The following is a 19,461-nucleotide window of genomic DNA, read 5'->3' as shown; positions in this document are numbered from 1 at the left end:
CTCTGCAGCGCAGAGGGCAATAGCCCCATTTCCCCCCGGCCCCCCGAGCCCGCCAGGCTTCCGCGGACTTCGATCAAAAGGAGCTATCCTGGGGGCGCCGCCGCCGAGCCACCCCTCGCTGGCGCCTCCCGACGGCCGACGGAGTCCCACTTCGCTCGCTTGGCCTTGTTAACCCGCAGCCACCCTTTCCCCAGGCGTTCCGGCTCTCCAGCCTGGGCGCTTCCTGAGAGAACTTTCTCTCCGCCTTCAACTCTTTGGTGAGCAGAGCGGAGCGAGACCCGTCACAATCCACGTTGCTAATCCCTGGTCCCAGGGACCAGCCGGTACCCAGCTTCGGACGGTGATCTCCGCCCGGCCCTTGTTCCACTGGATCACTAGGTTCTTGGGGTCTAAGACGTACACGTTTACCTGCCTCTACCTGGTCCCGCACCGAGTCGATGCCTAGAAACTGTCGACCTACCCGTCAGGACCCCTCGTCCCAGCCGGCTCTTGGGCTCCTGGGGCCGCGCGGCACTCACAGTCCTCCCTGACATTCCCAGCTCGCTTCTCCCCGCTCCCTAGAGGCTGGGGCGGGGAAGAAGGCCAATTTGCCCAGGCCGCTAGAGTGACTCTGCAGCCCAGTGGACTGGTGCAGATGCAGCTCGCGACCACAAGGTGTCAGCCTATCCTCACCATGGAGCGGGATCCCCTCCCACCGCCAAAGAAAAGAGGTGATTGTTTTGGGTGGAGAGTTAGCCAGACTCAGCAAACAGAAGGGCAGTAGAGAGCTGGGGGTGGGGCGGAGGGGGCGGAGGTGCTGTGAGTGGGAAGAAATATCAGAAGCCTTGAGGCGCCAAGAGGTTTGGGTGTTTGCTCTGTTTCCCCTGCTGACTCCAAGGTTACACATTAAGCCCTCTGGGGCTCCTTGGTCAACCCAGGCCTGATCGGTTTCTAGGTGAGAGCATGGAGTGTCCCGGCTGAGCGGTTTTCCCCCTTGCGCTCCCCTTTGCTCTCAGGGCAGCTTTGTCCGCCAGCCACACCGGCCTGAGCCAGACGGGGATGGGGGGGGAGGGGGCTGCGTCATGTGGGGCCCTTCTAGTGGTCATCCCGCGTGGATAAGTTTGGGCACTCTTTCAAGGAGCAGAGTAGGAGCTGAAGATAAACACCCCTTTTCTCACATTCCTCGCCCACTCAAATAGGGACGCTGTCCCTTAGCTCATCACCATCCTTCCTGCTTCCTTAACTGAGCTTTTATGGAGCTATGGAGCTCGTGAAGAGCAGGAGGCGCCATGGAGAGACCTGAAATTAAACACACTTCTGATCAAGACCTTAAACAATTGTACTAACCAGCCCCCTACCTCTGGGCAGAACTCCTATCAGCCGAAAGACTATCTTTCTCCCTCTCCCCGATTCTTTCAGGTAGCAGTCCACTTCCCTCCCATCTTCTCCCAAGGCGGTCCTCTCTAGTTGAGTGTTGAAGTCAGATTACTCTGCTGCAGCGGCAAGCGTTGTATGTGTGTTCTGGGGAATTGAGAGTGTTGACGAACGCAGAGCTCACCAGTCGGGACAGTCCGGAAACCCTCTTGCGTCCTCCCTAGGTGAATCAACTTACACAGCTCAGGGTTTCCCCGGTCCCTCCCTTGGCAAACACGAAACTAGCCTTGCACCCTGCCCACAGACCGAGAGCGCTGACTCGGTTCAGTTTTGGTAGTTGATCGTTTGCGTGCTAATGAGAATCTGCCCTGTACTTCGAAAACAGAGTGATTAGTGGGCAAAGCGGAGAAGGCAATGGCACCCCCACTCCAGTACTCTTGCCTGGAAAATCACATGGACGGAGGAGCCTGGTAGGCTGCAGTCCATGGGGTCGCTAAGTCGGACACGGCTGAGCGACTTCACTTTCACTTTTCACTTTCATGCATCGGAGAAGGAAATGGCAACCCACTCCAATGTTCTTGCCTGGAGACTCCCAGGGACTGGGGAGCCTGGTGGGCTGCCGTCTATGGGGTCGCACAGAGTCGGACACGACTGAAGCGACTTAGCAGTAGCAGCAGCAGCAGTGGGCAAAGACTGGGGCAGAAAGAGATCCGTCCTTTCTTTCCACCCTCTCTTGGCCTGCGCAGGGAAACCCTCCGGTCTAAGGAAGAACTGCAAGGGCAGGATGCGGCCACGTGTGTAGGCAGTGGCTGGTACAGTGCTGACCTTTGCGGGGCGTGCCAAGAAATGGCATATCGCCCTATTCCTTGGACCCTAGAAGGCCGACTGCGGATCCGGACTGCAGGAAGTGTCCAAAGAAGAGACAAATAAGAGGCTGACCCAACACCAGCTCCACTAGCTCCGCCCTATAATTATCTTGAATGGCAGTGGGCGTGGTCCTAGAGAGGGCGGGTCCGCGCACGCGCTGCCTTTGGGTTTAGGGGTTCCGGAATTGTGACTCCGAGAAATGAGATGGAGAAGTACGAGCGGATCCGAGTGGTGGGCAGAGGTGCCTTCGGGTGAGCCAGGGCTCTGGGGGAGGAAAGTTCTTGGGGAGAGGGAAAATCAGCCCCCCAATTCTGACCTCAAAATCGCAGCCCGTGTAGCCCCGCCCCGAGGCGTGAATGCCCACTCCGGGAAGCCCCTCCCGGCTTCCGGTTCTAGTCCTGGTTGGGAAACTCCGCCTCCAAGGAGGTCACGCCCCCGGCCGGCCTTCGCGGCCCCTGCAGAGTTTGTTCTTTAATCCTGACTCATTCATTCAACAAATGCTGAGCGGCTGCTAGACTCGTCAGGCTTTTGGTGCTGGGTATATAGTTAAGACCAAAACAGGCGTGGTCTTCTCCCTTTTGGAGCTTACATACTACCGGAAAATTATACTATAAACAGGACATTGTTAAAGCAGTGATTAACAAACTGTGGGAATAGAGTGCAACACGAGGGAGTGTTCATTTGGGATGGTTAAGGAAAAGTTCTCTGAGAGGTGAAATTTAAAATCAAAACTTGAGGAATGAGGATCGATACGTAGTGAAAAGAGCAAAGCTTCTCAGGCGAAGGAAACAGCTTTTGCTAACGTCCTCAAGTGGGAAAGAATTCAGCGTATTCAAGGCACTGAGAAGACTAATGTCATTGGAATGTAATGGGCAAGGTAAATAATGGAATAAAATGTGATTGTCACAGAGGGCGGGAACCAGATTATGGCCTTGTGTGTGTGCGTGCATGCCAAGTCACTTTAGTTGTGTTCCACCCTGGCGACCCCATGGACTGTGGCCCTCCAGGCTCCTCTGTTCATGGATTGTCCAGGCAAGAATACTGGAGTGGGTTGGCATGCCCTCCTTCAGGGGATCTTCCAGACCGAGGGATCCAACCCCCAAAGCTAACTCCTGCATCTCCTAAGTTGCAGGCAGATTCTTTACTGCTGAGCCACCTGGGAGGCCCCTATGGCCTTGGAGGCAGAGGTAAAGAAGTTGAACTTATTTACTTAGGGTGTCAAGGAAAAGAGATTTAAGCAAAGGAATGGTCTTGATTTGATTTGCATTTTTACAATGTCACTGACTCTGCTAGTGGAATTTAGATTTGAGGTGACAACAGTGAAAAGGACCATTTGAAGTCTAGTATAGTATTTTAGGCAAGAAATGATGCTTTGGTCAAGGATTATAGCAGAAGACAGAGAAAAATGGATGAGTTCACAATATTTTGGAGGGAGTAGAAACAGCATTTACAGATATGTTAGTGTGAAATGGAAGAAAAATTCTGGCATGATTTTTGGGTGTCTGACTTTAATAACTAGTGGATGGTGTTACCATTTATTGAGACAGGAGGAACTGAGGAAGGAAAGGTTTTGAGGTCAGGGATCAAGAGTTTTGTATTTGTTACATTTTAGAATGCTTGTGGGCCATTCAGGTAGAGATACAAAACAGATAGTTGAATATGTAAGTCTGAGGCTCAGAGGAGATGTCTGAGCTGGAGATAGACATTTGATACTTAGACAATCCTTTATTCAGCAGATACTTGTAGAGCTCTTACTAAGTGCTGGGGTATGCACTAGGCTATGCACTGGGTCTATAGTGGTGAAGGAGAAAGAACAAAACCCTGCTTTTATGAACACTGACTACAGAGTTGGGAGAAAATAATATAATGAATGGCTCCTGCTCACTGAGTATTTCTGATGTGCCAGGCGGTGTGCTAAGTGCAGAACTTGCATTTTCTTACTTGACCCTCTCAACTACCTTGTGAGATTGACCCTATTTTTTCCAGAACCTGATGTCACATAATTTAAGACCAGATAACTTGTAAGAGGAGGAGCCAAGATTTGAACTCAGGCAGTTAACTCCAGAGTCTGTGGGGACTTACTGAGACCAAGACTAACTTTACCTCATTGAGCCTATGGCGAAACCGAGTCCCAGATAAGTTAAAAGACTTGCCAAAGGTCTCGCACAGTTTGTGGTCTCTTCTCCCTACTCCTCACTCGTGTTCTGTGCACTTACTTAGATGACTTCTTAGTGTAGGTGCTTATTCCCTCATCCTAAGAAACATCCAGTCACCAGCCTGACCTGCTTGATGTGTGGCTGGAGACTCAGTCCCTACTCCTGTACTCCGTGTCCTCAGGATTGTTCATCTGTGCTTGCGCAAAGCTGACCAGAAGCTGGTGATCATCAAGCAGATCCCTGTGGAGCAGATGACCAAGGAAGAGCGGCAGGCAGCCCAGAACGAGTGCCAGGTCCTCAAGCTGCTCAACCATCCCAACGTCATTGAGTACTACGAGAACTTCCTGGAGGACAAGGCTCTCATGATCGCCATGGAGTACGCACCAGGTGGGACAGCCTTCTTGCATTGGCCTGAGGGCCTCTCGCCACTGGGACAACCCCGCTTCCTTCTCTGGAGTGGGCTTGGCTGAGGGTCCGAGGTATAGAGAGTTCTGACCCCAGGTGTGACACCGACTGACCTTCTTTGCCCTGTCTGAGCCTTTAGTTTCATAAAAGGAAAGACTCAAGCACAGAGAAGCCTGGGTCTTGACGAGTTCCCTGTGGCTGCAGGCGGCACCTTGGCCGAGTTCATCCAGAAACGCTGTAACTCCCTGCTGGAGGAGGAGACCATCTTGCACTTCTTTGTGCAGATCCTGCTGGCGCTGCATCACGTCCACAGCCACCTCATCCTGCACCGGGACCTTAAAACCCAAAACATCCTTCTCGACAAACACCGCATGGTTGTCAAGATCGGTGACTTTGGCATCTCCAAGATCCTTAGCAGCAAGAGCAAGGCCTACACGGTGCCTGGCGCGGAGGGGCCCTCAAGGGTGCGGGGGTTTTTTGGGGGGCCAGATCTACTTGGCATCTCTGTCTCCATCCCTGCATCCCCAAGATCTTGGCCCCTGGGTCCCTGGCTGGGTGGTCCCACAGGAGGAAACACTTTGGCCTGCTTAGGAGGGACGCTGTCTCTAAGTGGTCTTTGGGGTCGGATCCTTGGTCCTCCCACGCCGGCTGTAATAGCGGCCCCCCTCCTGCAGGTGGTGGGTACTCCCTGCTACATTTCCCCTGAACTGTGTGAGGGCAAGCCCTACAACCAGAAGAGTGACATCTGGGCCCTGGGCTGTGTCCTCTATGAGCTGGCCAGCCTCAAGAGGGCCTTCGAGGCTGCGGTGAGTAAGTCCCCTGAAGGGGAACAGCTGGGAAATCCCTCCCTCTGTCTCCTGAAGTCCGTGGCCCCAAGCACCATTATGTCTCTCTCCAGGCTGGTGGACTACCCCAGGCCTGGGCTGCGTCTCCCCTCACACTGTGGGTTCCTGAGGGCAGGGCGTGTGTCCTTCCTTAAACTGGAGACTCCTGAGGGTAGGACTCTCCCATCAGATTAGGGAATCTCCTAAAGGCAGGACTTGAGTTTTCCCCAACAGGCAGCCAGTGGACAGGGCTGCAGCTCCCCATCAGAGGTTCTTGAAAGCTGGGTTTGGCTCCCCTATCCTCCTAGGAGTCCCCTTACCACACTCAAGGCTTCCAAGTGATTGCAGGGCTGTGACCATCCCACCAGGCTAGGGGCTGGAGCTGGGAGTGCTGCTGATTGAAGAGCCTGGCTGAGGCTCCCCTGCCTTCACAGAACCTGCCAGCGCTGGTACTGAAGATCATGAGCGGTACCTTCGCGCCCATCTCTGACCGGTACAGCCCGGAGCTGCGCCAGCTGGTTCTGAGTCTGCTCAGCCTGGAGCCCGCCCAGCGGCCGCCACTCAGCCACATCATGGCGCAGCCCCTCTGCATCCGGGCGCTCCTCAACCTGCACACGGACCTGGGCAGTGTCCGCATGCGGAGGCCGGTGCCGCGAGGGGCGCGGGAGGGGGCCCTGGGAAGCAGGGGTTGGGGGGCACCCAGGGGAGGTCTGGGGCAGAGGGGTGCTCTGGGCCAGTCCTCTCTGCCTTAGTCTGGGATCGTCAGGGAGGGTCCTTGTCCTGATGCCCACCGCATCTGTCCCACAGGGCAGAGAAGCCCTTGGCCACTGGGCCACCCATGACCCCGGGCAGTACAGGAAGCAGGACCACCAGCGCTCGGTGCAGAGGTAAGTTGGGCGGGCGGGGTGCCCGCCGGCGTCCCTGCTGCGTTCCCAGCTCTGTAACGGACCTGATGAGCTGTCCCCGCAGGCGTCCCCCGGGGACCTGCACGGCCAGCCATCCCACCACCGCTGTCGTCGGTGTACACGTGGGGCGGCGGGCTCAGCGCGCCACTCCGGCTGCCCATGCTCAACACGGAGGTGGTCCAAGTGGCAGCCGGGCGCACGCAGAAGGCCGGCGTCACTCGCTCCGGGCGCCTCATCCTTTGGGAGGTGAGCAGCCGGCAGGGGTAGGTCAGAACCGAAGGGGCGCGGGGTCGGAGCTGAGCGCTCAGGCCCCGCCCTCGCCCTCCCCGTCCCCTCGCAGGCCCCGCCCCTTGGCGCGGGAGGTGGCGCCCTCCTGCCCGGGGCAGTGGAGCAGCAACAGCCCCAGTTCGTCTCCCGTTTCCTGGAGGGTCAGTCGGGTGTGACTATCAAGCATGTGGCCTGCGGGGACCTCTTCACCGCCTGCCTGACTGGTGAGCTGGTCAGAGCCCTCCCCTGTGGGGACTCGGCTTTAAGAAGCCCCCAGAGCAATTTCCATCAATTGCCTGTCATTTGCTAATCACGCTTTTATCTTCCAGGAGGTGCTTTACTTACAGATCTCTCTTAACCTTCCTAGCGGACCTGGCAAGGCAGTTAGATTCTCATTTGACAGATCTGGAAACTAAGGCTCAGAAGCTGTCATTTGTCCAGAGTCACACACTTGGGGAAGAAAGAACCCTGTCCTTGATTCCCCTCACCCAGTTCTTCCAGCCCTAGCTGCCAACTAACTTTTTGTCATTCCTCTAATCCAAGGTTGCATTGGTCTGTCTGGAAGAACAGCTTAAACTGTCTCCTTTCCCTTTCCTCACTGCCCCCTTCCCCAGACCGAGGCATCATCATGACCTTTGGCAGTGGTAGCAACGGGTGCCTAGGCCATGGCGGCCTCAATGACATCAGCCAGGTGGGTTCTGCCTGCACCCTGGGGAGGAGGAAGTGGGGAGATGGCAAGGAGCCCACATCTGAGAGCTGATGCCCAGGTTGGGGGCAGGGGAATCCCCAGCAACCACGGTCCCAGTAGCTTCCAGGCTGCACCTGTTCTGGGCAACGTCTGGGGAAGTACAGAAAGACCAGGCTTCCCCAGTGGGTGCAGTACATGTAGGGGGTAGTTAAAGAAACAGCCACCTCATGAGAACCTGCAACTTCCAACTTCATCCTTACAGGAAATGCCAAGGCCTGGTGGCTAACCAGGCCCCTTGCCCAGTCTGCCCTTGCTTCCTCTCTCTCTCTCTCTAGCCCACCATCGTGGAGGCCCTGCTGGGCTATGAAATGGTGCAGGTGGCTTGTGGGGCCTCTCATGTGCTGGCCTTGTCCACTGAGCGAGAACTATTTGCTTGGGGCCGCGGAGATGGTGGTAAGCTTTCACTCTGTTCCAGCCTTTGGAACCCCTCAGCCGTGGTTTCATAGCCATGAACCCCCTTCACAGCCATCTTCTATCCATGGCTTGTTCTCTTGCCCTTCTTTTCTCTCCGATTCATTTGTTCACTCCACAAACCTTCACTGTGCACCCACTATGCGCCCACCTTGTCCGCAGTGCTGGACAAGACGAATAAGATGTCGATTCCTTCAAGCGCTCATGATGTCACGAGAAAGAGTTCATTTCTCCAGCCATATTTGTTGTGGTCCTCTCTGGGTCAGACATCAGGCTGGGCATTGAAACTAGAGACAGATGGGGTCCCTGTCCTCCTAGGGGACTCCGTCTAAGTGGAGGAGGGATCATAAAGGATATATCTCCAGCATGATCGAGGATAGACAGCTGCAGGACTCTCCCAAAAGTCCAGAGGTGTGGGAACCCAAGGAATGGCAAGAAGCTCCACTTGGAGAAGACAGATTTGGCATCTGAACAGGGCCTTAAAGGAGGAATAGGATTTTGACCCACAGAGGGGCCAAGGATAGGCATTTCAGTCTGGGGAACAGCCTTCATTCATGCTGTCACCTCCTCTCCATGGGTCCTCTTTATCATCAATCCTAAAGCTCAGACAAGCCCAGTCCTGGTTTCTCCTTATAGGTCGGCTGGGACTAGGCACCAGGGAGTCCCACAGCTGCCCCCAGCAGGTACCCATGCCCCCAGGACAGGAAGCCCAGAGGGTTATATGTGGCATTGACTCCTCCATGATCCTCACGGTGCATGGCCGAGCCCTGGCCTGTGGGAGCAACAGGTAAGCAGGAGCAGCAGGTAATTAGGTACATTACGATGGCTAGCCTCCCCCCACACCCCCCACCCCCCCTTAGCTGCCGGGGTTCCATCTGTCACTGCCTACCTCCCACCAAGGATTAGAAGTGAGGAGAGCTTGAGTTCAATCCAGGGTGGGACCTGATCAACCCAACCTGCTATGAGTTCAGCCCAGAGAGGGGCCTGTGCCCTGGTGCACCAGCTCCTGCCCAGATAGGTGAGGGGGAGGACAATCTATATAAAGTGTGTCAGTTGAACTGGCTCCTGGCTCTGTCCTCAGGTTCAACAAGCTGGGCCTGGACCACCTCTCCCTAGGAGAGGAGCCTGCCCCACACCAGCAAGTGGAGGAGGCCCTGAACTTCACTCCATTAGGTTCTGCACCCCTGGACCGGGAGCCCCTACTGAGTGTGGACTTGGGCACTGCTCATTCAGCTGCTGTAACTGGTAAGCAGGACCTGGACACAGGAGGCCAAAGGCGGACTGTCTTAGCTTCCTTGGGCCCTTTTCTTCCTTACCTCTCTCTTCCCCTACAGCCTCTGGTGACTGCTACACTTTCGGCAGCAATCAGCATGGGCAGTTGGGTACCAATGCTCGCCGGGTCAGCCGGGCACCCTGTCAAGTCCAGGGCCTCCAGGGCATCAAGATAGCGATGGTGGCCTGTGGGGATGCCTTCACTGTCGCCATTGGGGCAGGTGATCAATGGACATTATGGGGACAGATGAGGGTGTGGGCAGACCCTTGGGCAGTGGGGGGTTATGCTCAGGGCTGCTGAACTCAGCAACCCCATGTGGGGGCCGGTAGGACAATCTAGGAGGCTAGCTGCTTGCTAAACTCTGTCCTTGTCCCATTGCTTTCCTTGGGATTCTCTTTGGCAGAAGGTGAAGTGTTCTCCTGGGGCAAAGGGGCCCGAGGTCGCCTGGGAAGGAGAGATGAGGACGCCGCACTCCCTAGGCCGGTGCAGCTGGATGAGACGCACCCCTACACGGTGACCTCTGTGTCCTGTTGCCATGGCAACACTCTCCTGGCTATCCGCCGTGAGTTATAACTTCACCTTCACCAACACAAGGGTTAACCCAGCTGGCTCCTGCCCATACTCGCATCCTCAGCGGTCACACCCCAAATTGCTAAAAGCATCTTCAGCTCCCAGATAAATGAAAGCAGAAGCTGCAGGGCCAAAGTGAGCTCCCAGGGTGGGCAAGGGTAGGCACTTCTTGGGCCTCACTGAAGGGCTGCCCCCTTTGCTCCCTGGGGATCAGACGCATTCTTTCTCCTCCAGCCCTCAAGTCCAGTTTCCCTTTGAACCTCTGTTTCTGGGCCTGGCAGGGTCCAGAGTCCAGGGCCCTGTGTGGGAGAGAGTGGAGCGAGCTGAGGCTTGCTGGAGGCACCACTCTCTGGGAGGCTGCAGGGATTTCTCTTTTGTACTCCCCAGCGGTCACAGATGAGCCAGTTCCCCCTTGACACACCTGGATATACTGCTGGGCTACCCTGATATTGCTTCTCCTGTGAATGGTCTTGAAGAGTGCAGGCGCCACACTGGATTGTATCATCAATGGGGTATAAGGGCTAGTAAAACCCCCGCTCTGCTTTTGGCTCTGGATATGGGCTTCCCTGGTGGCTCGGTTCGATACCTGGGTCGGGGAGGTCTCCTGGAGTAGGAAATGGCAACCCACTCCAGTATTCTTGCCAGGAAAATCCCCTGGACAGAGGAGCCTGGCAAGCTCCTACAGTCCATGGGGTCAAAAACAATTGGGACGTGACTTAGCAACTGGACAGCAAGATATGTAAAACTCAATCCACCCAATTCCCCCAACATCCTAGTTTCCCCTCCCCACCCCTTCTTATCTTTAATTAATATCCCCAGGGTTCAGCCTGGCTAAAGTTGGAGGCCAGAGTAACTTTTGGAAGCAAGGTGGTCTCCCGAGCCTCTTCAGAAAAAGGCTGGAGGTGACTGTGTGGCTCCACCCAGATCCTGCCCCTTCCCCCTAGTTAGAAAATAAGTTCCTGGTGTCTACTGGGAGAGCAGCGCGGTGTTTTGGAGTAGGGCAAGCTGGGGCCTGCCTGGACTGGCCATTCCAGCGACCTAGCCCCTGCATCGCCCTGGGCAGGGAGGTCCCAGGAGTGCTGCCTCCCGCCCCCACTCCTATATCCAGAGGCAGGGGGTTACATAATTTTTGAGTGCCTTCCTTCCCCTGCGGGAGTGCATGGGCTGCTGTACACTCAGAAGGTGGCCTGTCACTCCTTGCCATTCCCCCAAAGCAGGTTGGGAGAAGGGGTAGCTGGCTGGACCAGACTAGTTTCCCAGATGACTGGGAGGTAGTGCCAATAAAAAAAAAACAGCTGCCTGCCTAGAGTGTGGTCTCTTCAGGGGTGGGGGCGGCCACCCCAGGGCTGGGCTGGGCTGGGCTGGGCTTGATCTGGGCAGCAGAGCCGCGGTCCAGGGAGGAATGTGGGCGCAGCCTGAGGCTGGGGCCGAGGTTCCTCTGGCCCGGGGCCCAGCCCGGCCTCCCTGCCCAGCTGGACTCCCCGGATCTGGTTGCTATGCTTCAGCTGCCTAGCACCTGGAGGCTGGAGCCCCGGGCCCCTGGACGACACGTGGCCCCCGAAACCGAGCTGTTGACTCCGGAGAAGCGAATCTTTGTGGCGCGGCCCGGCCAGTTCCCCGAGGCCCTCCGCCCCATCCAGCGTCCGAGCTCCTTCCGACCTCCCCAGCCCTGGAGAGAAGCAGGGCCTCGGTTTTTCTTCCCGAGGGGAAGGGGGAACCCCTGCTCCTCGGCGGTGGCGAGTCTGGCAGAGCGCCGACCCCGAAGCCGCCGGCCGGCCGGGTGGGTGGGGAGAGCTGCAGAGCGGGCGCTAGGACCGCGCGGGCGCGGCCCCGCCCCCTCTTCCGGCGGGCGGGCTCAGGGGCCGCGAGCGGGCCCCGGCCGCCAGTCGGCGCCGCCCGGAGCCGGGAGCGCGGCCGGAGCGAGGCACGGGCTGTGGGGCCTTCGCGCACCCGGCCCCGCTCGCCCGTGCCCGCCCGCCATGCCCGGCTTCGACTACAAGTTCCTGGAGAAGCCCAAGCGGCGGCTGCTCTGCCCGCTGTGCGGGAAGCCCATGCGCGAGCCCGTGCAGGTTTCTACCTGCGGCCACCGCTTCTGCGACACCTGCCTGCAGGAGTTCCTCAGGTGCGGCCCGGGGCGCGGGGAGCGGGGACGGCCGGCCGACGGGGACAGGAGACGCTGCCTCGGGAGGGCCGGGGCCGGGAACACGCCGGCTCTTTGTCTGTGCCGCGGCCCGGTGACCTCAGGGGTGCCCGCCGTGACGTCACGGGGCTGCGGTGACGTCACGCCCCGAGGGAAGGCCACCCCCCACGCACGAATCCGTCGGGTCCCGAGTGCCACGCGCCGGGTGGGACGAATCCCGTGCCTTCCCGCGGGGTGGAGGTGGGAAAGGACGCCCTTCCTGACCTGCGGCCGGCCCTTCCCCCTTACCTGAGAGCCAGAGCAGCCTCGGCCTTGAACTTTGAGTCCGTCTGGGAAGAGGAGGACTAAACCCTCTGTCCCTCGCGGAGCCTTAAGCCTCCGAAGTTTTCACCCATCTAAGCCCTTCTCATCTTTCCGATGTTTCCAAAACGGCAGCTATTGTTCTCCCATTTCACAGATTCAAAGGAAAACTGCGACTTGCCCACGGATCGCGCAACTACCTACAGGCGCACAACTACCTAACTGGGAGGGGGGGTGTCAGCGCGGGCGGTTTGTGCTCGAACGATAGGGGGAGGACTGTGATGCCCCGATCTTCAGAGAAGCAGGAGCCCGTTGTTGGGTGCCCCTCCCCGCCTCTGGGGGTCTTGGGTACCGCGGGTGGGCTAGATCGTTAGGGAGGGCCCCGCACCCCGCCGTCTCCCGCCCCTGCTCATCCGTCCCTCGGCTCTTGGGCCCTCATCGAGTTCTGGGCGCCCTGAGCTGTCCTGAGTCTCCAGCCCGCGCTGGGAACTGCACTGTCCGGGGCGTGGGGAGGCCGGAAGAGGGAGCCCCGGCTCTTGGGGTCGTCCGCCGAGAGCCCCGGGGTAGGTGGGCCAGCCGCTGCCGTGTGTCGAGGCTGTATGCTGAGGGTTCGCGGGGCCCAGGCTCCGAGGGCACCTCCGGGGCTCGTGCCTGAAAGGCTCCCTGCCTCCGTCCTCCGCGGCCCCTAGCCCTGCGATCTCCGCAGGCCCCTTTGTTTTGTTGTGTTCCCCGCTGCCTGGACCGGTCCTGCCCTCACATATGCTCCTGCTCGAGCCGCGGTGCGGGCCCCCTCCTCCTTTTCCCTCCTCTCCTCCCTCCTCCCGTCCGTGTACACACGCTCTCCTACCGACACACAGCCCCATTGTCTTCTCCCGTGCCCTTCCCCGGCCCTCTGGTTTCCAGATGAGGCCAGCTGAGCCTCCCCCCACTCCTCAGCTGACCCACCCTGCCTGCCTTGGGGGAGGATCGGGGGAAGGGGCTGTCAGGCTGGTTTCCCTCCCTTCTGCCCCTCTCCGCGGCTTCTGCCCCTCCCCCTCCCGGAAATCCCCTCTTCCTCTCCCCCAGCCCCCTCCCCCCATCCTGTCTTCTCCCCTGGGCTTGGGCCTCCAACTGCACAGCCTGGAGCGCTCGGCCCCGGCCTCCCCCCACCCCGCGGCTCACTCAAGCCCGGGGAGGGAAGGGATGGTGGGATGGGCGCTGCCCCGCCCACCCTAACAGCTAGGGTGTCCGCCGTCCTGGGGGAACCTTTGTTCTGGCTGGGCCCCAAGCTGCCCAGGCTAATCTGCCTGAAGCCTGGGGACTTGCCTCAGCCCCCCTCCCTGACTCCAGAACCACGAAGTCAGCACATTCCTGAAGCAGCCAAGCAGACCCCCCCCCCCCAACCAGGCCCACCCCTTGTCCCCTGCTCTTGCCAGGGCTATTACTCAGGTTGGTCCAGGAAGGCTGGTTGCCCCATGGGCATGGGCACACCTCCTCAGTGCCTGGGCATGTATTCGTCTGGGCATTGGCAGCATGGCCAGTAGTAGTCGTGGGATCAGGGGGAGGAGATGGGTGCTAGAAATCCCTTGACCGCAGGGAGCAGGGGACTGCCTGTGGCCTGCAAAGTGCCATCCCGGACAGGGGCGCCGTGTGGCCTCTGCTTCCACCTTTCGTCCTGGCCTGCCTCCCACCTACCTACCTGACTCAGACTTGCCAGAAATGCCAGGCCTGGGGGCCTTCAGTCCTGCTGGGTGAGATTTGCCCTGCCTAGGCTGCGCCAGGCAGCAGTGACTGGTCCTGGCTGGGGTCAGCAAGGCCATGCTGGCAGGAAGAGGCATGCCACAGGTTCCTGGAGTGCTGACAACCTGGTGTGGGGTTGGTGAAGGACCCGAGGGCAGCGGACAGGGTCAGCAGGCTCTGGATGCCCGCTGTGGAGTGAACAGAGTCTTGGCTGTGCTTGTCTGGCCAGTTTTTCTGGGACTAGCCTCTCTCTGTGTAAGAGGTAATAGAAACTGAGCTGTGGAATCAGGCAGGCATATCCTGTTCACCTGGGAGCCCCAGTTCTTACATCTGCCAAATGGGGACCTTGAGCCCCTTCTCAGGCAGGTGGTGAGAACGGGGTGGGAGTGTAAACACAGGACCTTGGGGCATCCTCCTCCTCTTTGCTTTAGAAGATACACCCACCTAGGAGGTGCGGGAGGTGGGGTCAGGTGGCCCCAAGCTGACCTTTGCCCTGGGTTGTTGGCTGGGCACCCTCATGGGGACTGGACAGCCCTGGCACTTAATCTCAGCCCATCTCACCCTCCCCTGTGAGCTTCCAGCCCAGCCAGTGAACATCAACCTGGAGGACTGGGTGGCTGGGCAGCCTGTTCCTTTCCCAGTCCAGCTGCCATCCTGGGGGGAGGGTTGCCAGCTGCCACCTGTTGGCCAAATGCTGCCTGAGGCAGCTGCCTCTGCCTCTGCTGGGCCCACATCCCCCCGCCCCCAGACAGGAGCCGGGCTCTTCCGGGGGTCCTGGAGAAGTGGGTACCCTCAGGCCTCTACTTGCCCTCTCAGGTGAGGCTGCCTGGGAACCCATCTGGTGACACAGAGGCTGTTCTGGCTGGGGTGGGGAGGGTGGCCTGGGGTCTCCCCTCCAGCTCTGTGACCCTGTCCCCTCCCCTTTCACAGTGAAGGAGTCTTCAAGTGCCCAGAGGACCAGCTTCCTCTGGACTATGCCAAGGTGAGTCCTCCATGCCAGGTACAGGCTCTTGCTGCCCTTGGTGGAGGCTGGAGCTGCCGCTGCAGCCAGTGGGCTCAGGGCCAATGTCAACCCAGTGCTGTGCGCCCCCACAAAGGTGGCCTGTTCCCTCCTACCAGGCCAGTTTGCAAATGAGGCCCGTGTTTGCCCTAGAGGATGGGCACAATGCCCAGCCTGTGGGGGTGCACAGAGCTTCTCTGTGCCCACCAGAAGTGTTCCCCTCCCCTTTGGGTGGCTGGCCAGACCTGTGGCTCAGGGCCAGGACCCCTCTACTAGGGGGAAGGAAGCGGACAGTGTGGGGGCTGCCAGGGGCTGGGCAGGCTGATTGGCTGTCACCCCAAAGGGAGCACCCTGTGTCAGGGAATTGAGGAACCCAGAATCTGAGGCTGGAGCAGATGCCACCTGCTGCGCTCTGTATGCCTGGGCTCCAGGGGAGTTTAGGGGGAGGGAGGTTATTCCTGGCTCTGAGGGAGCCAGCAAGCCTATGGGGGGGGGGGTGGAGGGAGCGGGAACTGGGGACTGTCGCAGGCGCTGTCGCTGATCACTGCTCCTCGTGACCCCAGATCTACCCGGACCCAGAACTGGAGGTGCAGGTATTGGGCCTGTCCATCCGCTGCATCCATAGCGAGGAGGGCTGCCGCTGGAATGGCCCCCTTCGGCACCTACAGGTGAGCCTCTGCCCCCGGTGTCAGGACAACCCCCAACCCCCAGCCCCGGCAGGCACTAACTCAACCCCTCCCACCAGGGCCACCTGAATACCTGCAGCTTCAACGTGGTGCCCTGCCCCAACCGCTGCCCCGCCAAGCTGAGCCGCCGCGACCTGCCTGCGCACCTGCAGCACGACTGCCCCAAGCGGCGGCTCAAGTGCGAGTTCTGCGGCTGCGACTTCAGCGGGGAGGCCTTCGAGGTGGGCGGGGCCTCGGGGAGGGGGCGGGGCACGGCACCCGGGGGTCCGAGGAGCCCTGAAGGCTCAGCACCCCCTCTCCCCCCCGCGCTTCCGCAGAGCCACGAGGGTGTGTGCCCGCAAGAGAGCGTGTACTGTGAGAACAAGTGTGGTGCCCGCATGATGCGGCGGCTGCTGGCCCAGCATGCCACCTCCGAGTGCCCCAAGCGCACCCAGCCTTGCACCTACTGCACCAAGGAGTTTGTCTTCGACACCATCCAGGTGAGGCCCTTCCTGAGCCACGGAGGGGGCCGCGGGGCCGGGAGCAGGGAGTCGGGCCGCTGACTGCTCCGCTCTGCCTCTGCGGCCGTAGAGTCACCAGTACCAGTGCCCAAGGCTGCCTGTGCCGTGCCCCAACCAGTGTGGCGTGGGCACCGTGGCTCGGGAGGACCTGCCAGCCCATCTGAAGGACAGCTGTAGCACCGCCCTGGTGCTGTGCCCGTTCAAAGACTCCGGCTGCAAGCACAGGGTGAGATGCCTTTTTTCCTTCTCCTCAGCTCCCTTCTTGTGTTTGAGACCTCAGACGTAGGCCCTGAGTGACCCCTGCTCTGCTGCCCAGAAGGCAAGTCCTTCCTCTGCTGGCCGGCTCCAGCCTTATTAGTGCCTTGTCTTCCCCGTTCAGGGCTCGGTGCCTACTACCCTGTACCCCTCCTCCCCTCTCCCCTGGACTCACCCCTACTCACTCTCTTTCCCCCATGGCCTGGGGCTTTGCCGACAGTGCCCTAAGCTGGCGATGGCACGGCACGTGGAGGAGAGCGTGAAGCCGCATCTGGCCATGATGTGCGCCCTGGTGAGCCGGCAGCGGCTGGAGCTGCAGGAGCTGCGGAGAGAGCTGGAGGAGCTGTCGGTGGGCAGTGACGGCGTGCTCATCTGGAAGATTGGCAGTTACGGGCGCCGGCTCCAGGAGGCCAAAGCCAAGCCCAACCTCGAGTGCTTCAGCCCCGCCTTCTACACGCACAAGTATGGCTACAAGCTGCAGGTGTCTGCGTTCCTCAACGGCAATGGCAGTGGCGAGGGCACCCACCTCTCACTCTACATTCGCGTGCTGCCGGGTGCCTTTGACAATCTCCTCGAGTGGCCCTTCGCCCGCCGTGTGACCTTCTCCCTACTGGATCAGAGTGACCCTGGGCTGGCGAAGCCACAGCATGTCACTGAGACCTTTCACCCTGACCCAAACTGGAAGAATTTCCAAAAACCAGGCACTTGGCGGGGCTCCCTGGATGAGAGTGCTCTGGGCTTTGGTTACCCCAAGTTCATCTCCCACCAGGATATCCGCAAGCGAAACTATGTGCGGGATGATGCGGTCTTCATCCGTGCCTCTGTTGAATTGCCCCGAAAAATCCTCAGCTGAGAGCAGACCAAGCGGCAGGAGAAAGGGGGAGGGCAGTGACCTCCATCGGGCACGGCTGAGCCTGGAGAGGGGGCCGGACCCCCTTACAGCTGCTTCTGCTGCCGAGGCTCTGGTACGCCGATCCCCTCCCTCCTTCCCCACCACCCTCAGGTGCCTCCTATTGGTGCTTCAGCCCTGACCTCTGGGAAGAGCAGGTCTTAGGGTCATCAAGGGCTTGGAAACCAGCAAGCCCCGGACCTGTCTCCTGGACAGGGCAGACACGCCTTGGTGCCGGCTACACTCTTCCCGGGACCGAGGTGCCTGCTGGTGCTATGTCCCAAGAGCCATAGGGGGGAGGGGGAGTTGGGAAACTGAGTGGGTAGTTAAAAGAATCTTGAGATCGGATTTCTCTTATCCTTTCCCCAGCTGTGTCCCCTCTGGTTATTTATTTACTTAGTGCCAGGAGAACACAGCGGGGAGCCCTGATTTTTAATAAATTCTGAATTGTATTTATTAACTTGGTTCCAGACTGACTCATCTGGGTTGCTTAGGGTCCTGGAAGGCTGGGCCCTAGGGTGAAGTCAAGGGACCTGGCGGGGGGCGGGGGAAGGGAGAGAACCTTGCAACCGTTCTGGCCCGAATCCAAGCGCTCATGGATCGCCCTCTGGTGGAGGACAGAAGGATTGCAAGGGGCTTTGTGTGGAAGAGTTGCCTGCTGCTGCCCTCTGGTGGTTCGATGAGGGAGGTGCAGGCTCAACACAATAAGGGCTATAGTCCCTGATTCATACCCCACCAAAGCCTAGTGCCTGTCCTTTGGCAGGTGTTTCTGGGTCTAATGATAGTAGCTACCATTCATTGAGTACTTTTAATATGGCAAACACTGCTAAGCATTTTATATGCATTATTTCACTAAAAGGACCTTAGTGAGCTGTGATGAAGACAGTGCAATTCCCACCTAGCACAAGATACAGTTGGTCCTTTGTGGGTTCCACATCCTTGAATTCAATCAAGAAAGAGTAAACTGGAAACACTTGGCCAAAGCTACAAAGAGCAAAACTTATTGGCCACTCGGGCAAATTTACATGGTGTTACATTGTATCTACAGATTACTTAAAGCACATCTTAAAATGTGTGTAGGTTATATGCAAATACTATGTTATTTTCTATCAAGGACTTGAACATCTGTGGACTCTTGATTGGGGAATTCTTAAACCAATTCCCTGTGGATAATGAGGGATGGCTGTGAGCACCTGGTGAATGTTAGCCTAACTCCAAAAGCCTTCGAGGTATTCAAAGCACTTGGATTTCCCCATCCACACTTGCTTTTCATACAGGCCTCAAAGGGGGTGCCTGTGATTATCCATATTTGAACTGACTTCAGTGATCTTCCAGCTATTTTGGGGCAGGGCCTGGATTTTTCTTCCCCTTATCATTGGATTCTGTTTTAAGCTCCAGCAATCCCTAGAATAGCTTCCTTTAATTTTGGCAATAGATTTGGTTTTGGATCTTTGCTATGCTTGCTTTTTGGCAAGTTACTTAGCTACATGATATCCTTACTCTCGCTGGTAAAATGAGACTAATCTTGCTAGATTTGTAAAGATTAACTCATCAGCATAAAGGGCCTTACGCTTGCCTGGCCCTAAGAGGCCTGTGTATGGAAAATACTGTTCAGGCTCAGAGTATGGGAAGGAGAAGGTTCAAAGGCTGTAGCTTGCTGTCTCTTGCTTTCCCAGCCAGAGACTCAGGTGAAGAACCCTTATCAGAAGTGACAGGAAAGGTCTATGCCTGAGACAGCAAGCCTGAGGAACTAACCAAAACCTTCAAAAGGTCAAATTCACTCATCTAGGGAGAGACGAAGCCCTGGCTGCTTTGCTGAGAAACACGGCTCTTTCATGAGCTAAACCATCTTGGTATAGTGAGGCCTGGAAGCTGGTAAAAGACCATGGGCCCTAGCAGAAAAAATGCGTTCAATTAAGCACAGACCTCGATTTCCAGCACCAACAGGTGGAAACTTCTGCGTTAGCTTTTCAGCAGAAGCCAGATCAAGTTCTCCCTCTGCTGGCAGCACTGTGCCACTGCACCATGCCAGGCGGTAGGTTCCCATAGGTTGGTGCCTCTGGTTGACCCCATACCCATACTGCTCATTCCTTGCCTCTGCAGGTGGTCATAATTGCTTATGGAACTCAAGGCAGGTTTTGCATCACAGTGTGAGTGGGACTCAACTGCCTACTCTGTTTAGCCTTGTTACTC

The 19,461-nt window shown here is 58.1% G+C and overlaps 2 protein-coding genes across 6 annotated transcripts; both read left to right on the top strand.

Annotated features, from left to right (window-relative positions):
* Positions 1-58: 58 nt before the first annotated feature.
* On the top strand, positions 59-11,071 carry NEK8 (NIMA related kinase 8). 4 transcript variants are annotated; one of them, XM_040243914.1, is made up of 15 exons: positions 59-710; positions 1,399-1,577; positions 4,558-4,763; positions 4,986-5,587; positions 6,040-6,248; positions 6,413-6,492; positions 6,575-6,756; positions 6,851-7,001; positions 7,392-7,468; positions 7,801-7,918; positions 8,573-8,723; positions 9,018-9,181; positions 9,271-9,429; positions 9,613-9,771; positions 10,167-11,071. In XM_040243914.1, exons 3-15 carry the CDS (start codon positions 4,628-4,630, stop codon positions 10,193-10,195), a joined length of 2,217 nt encoding a protein of 738 aa, XP_040099848.1. In that variant the 5' UTR covers positions 59-710; positions 1,399-1,577; positions 4,558-4,627; the 3' UTR covers positions 10,196-11,071. The 4 variants fall into 4 exon arrangements, with proteins under 4 accessions (XP_040099848.1, XP_040099847.1, XP_040099849.1 ...); XM_040243915.1 differs by lacking the exons at positions 59-710; positions 1,399-1,577 and adding an exon at positions 2,030-2,471 and having other exon boundaries at positions 4,986-5,218; positions 5,456-5,587; XM_040243913.1 differs by lacking the exons at positions 59-710; positions 1,399-1,577 and adding an exon at positions 2,027-2,471.
* Positions 11,072-11,663: 592 nt separating this feature from the next.
* TRAF4 (TNF receptor associated factor 4) lies at positions 11,664-17,728 on the top strand. Of its 2 annotated transcripts, none has more exons than XM_040243911.1 (7): positions 11,664-11,901; positions 14,869-14,920; positions 15,502-15,606; positions 15,684-15,845; positions 15,942-16,103; positions 16,195-16,350; positions 16,600-17,728. In XM_040243911.1, the coding sequence occupies exons 1-7, from the start codon at positions 11,759-11,761 to the stop codon at positions 17,230-17,232; spliced, it is 1,413 nt and encodes a 470-aa protein (XP_040099845.1). In that variant the 5' UTR covers positions 11,664-11,758; the 3' UTR covers positions 17,233-17,728. The 2 variants fall into 2 exon arrangements, with proteins under 2 accessions (XP_040099845.1, XP_040099844.1); XM_040243910.1 differs by lacking the exon at positions 11,664-11,901 and adding an exon at positions 13,639-14,754.
* Positions 17,729-19,461: the final 1,733 nt, after the last annotated feature.

The sequence above is a fragment of the Oryx dammah genome, unplaced genomic scaffold (genome assembly GCF_014754425.2).
Source record: "Oryx dammah isolate SB20612 unplaced genomic scaffold, SCBI_Odam_1.1 HiC_scaffold_8, whole genome shotgun sequence".
NCBI lineage: Eukaryota > Metazoa > Chordata > Mammalia > Artiodactyla > Bovidae > Oryx > Oryx dammah.
Note: the sequence above shows the minus strand (reverse complement) of the source record. Positions and strands in the feature narration are given on the sequence as shown.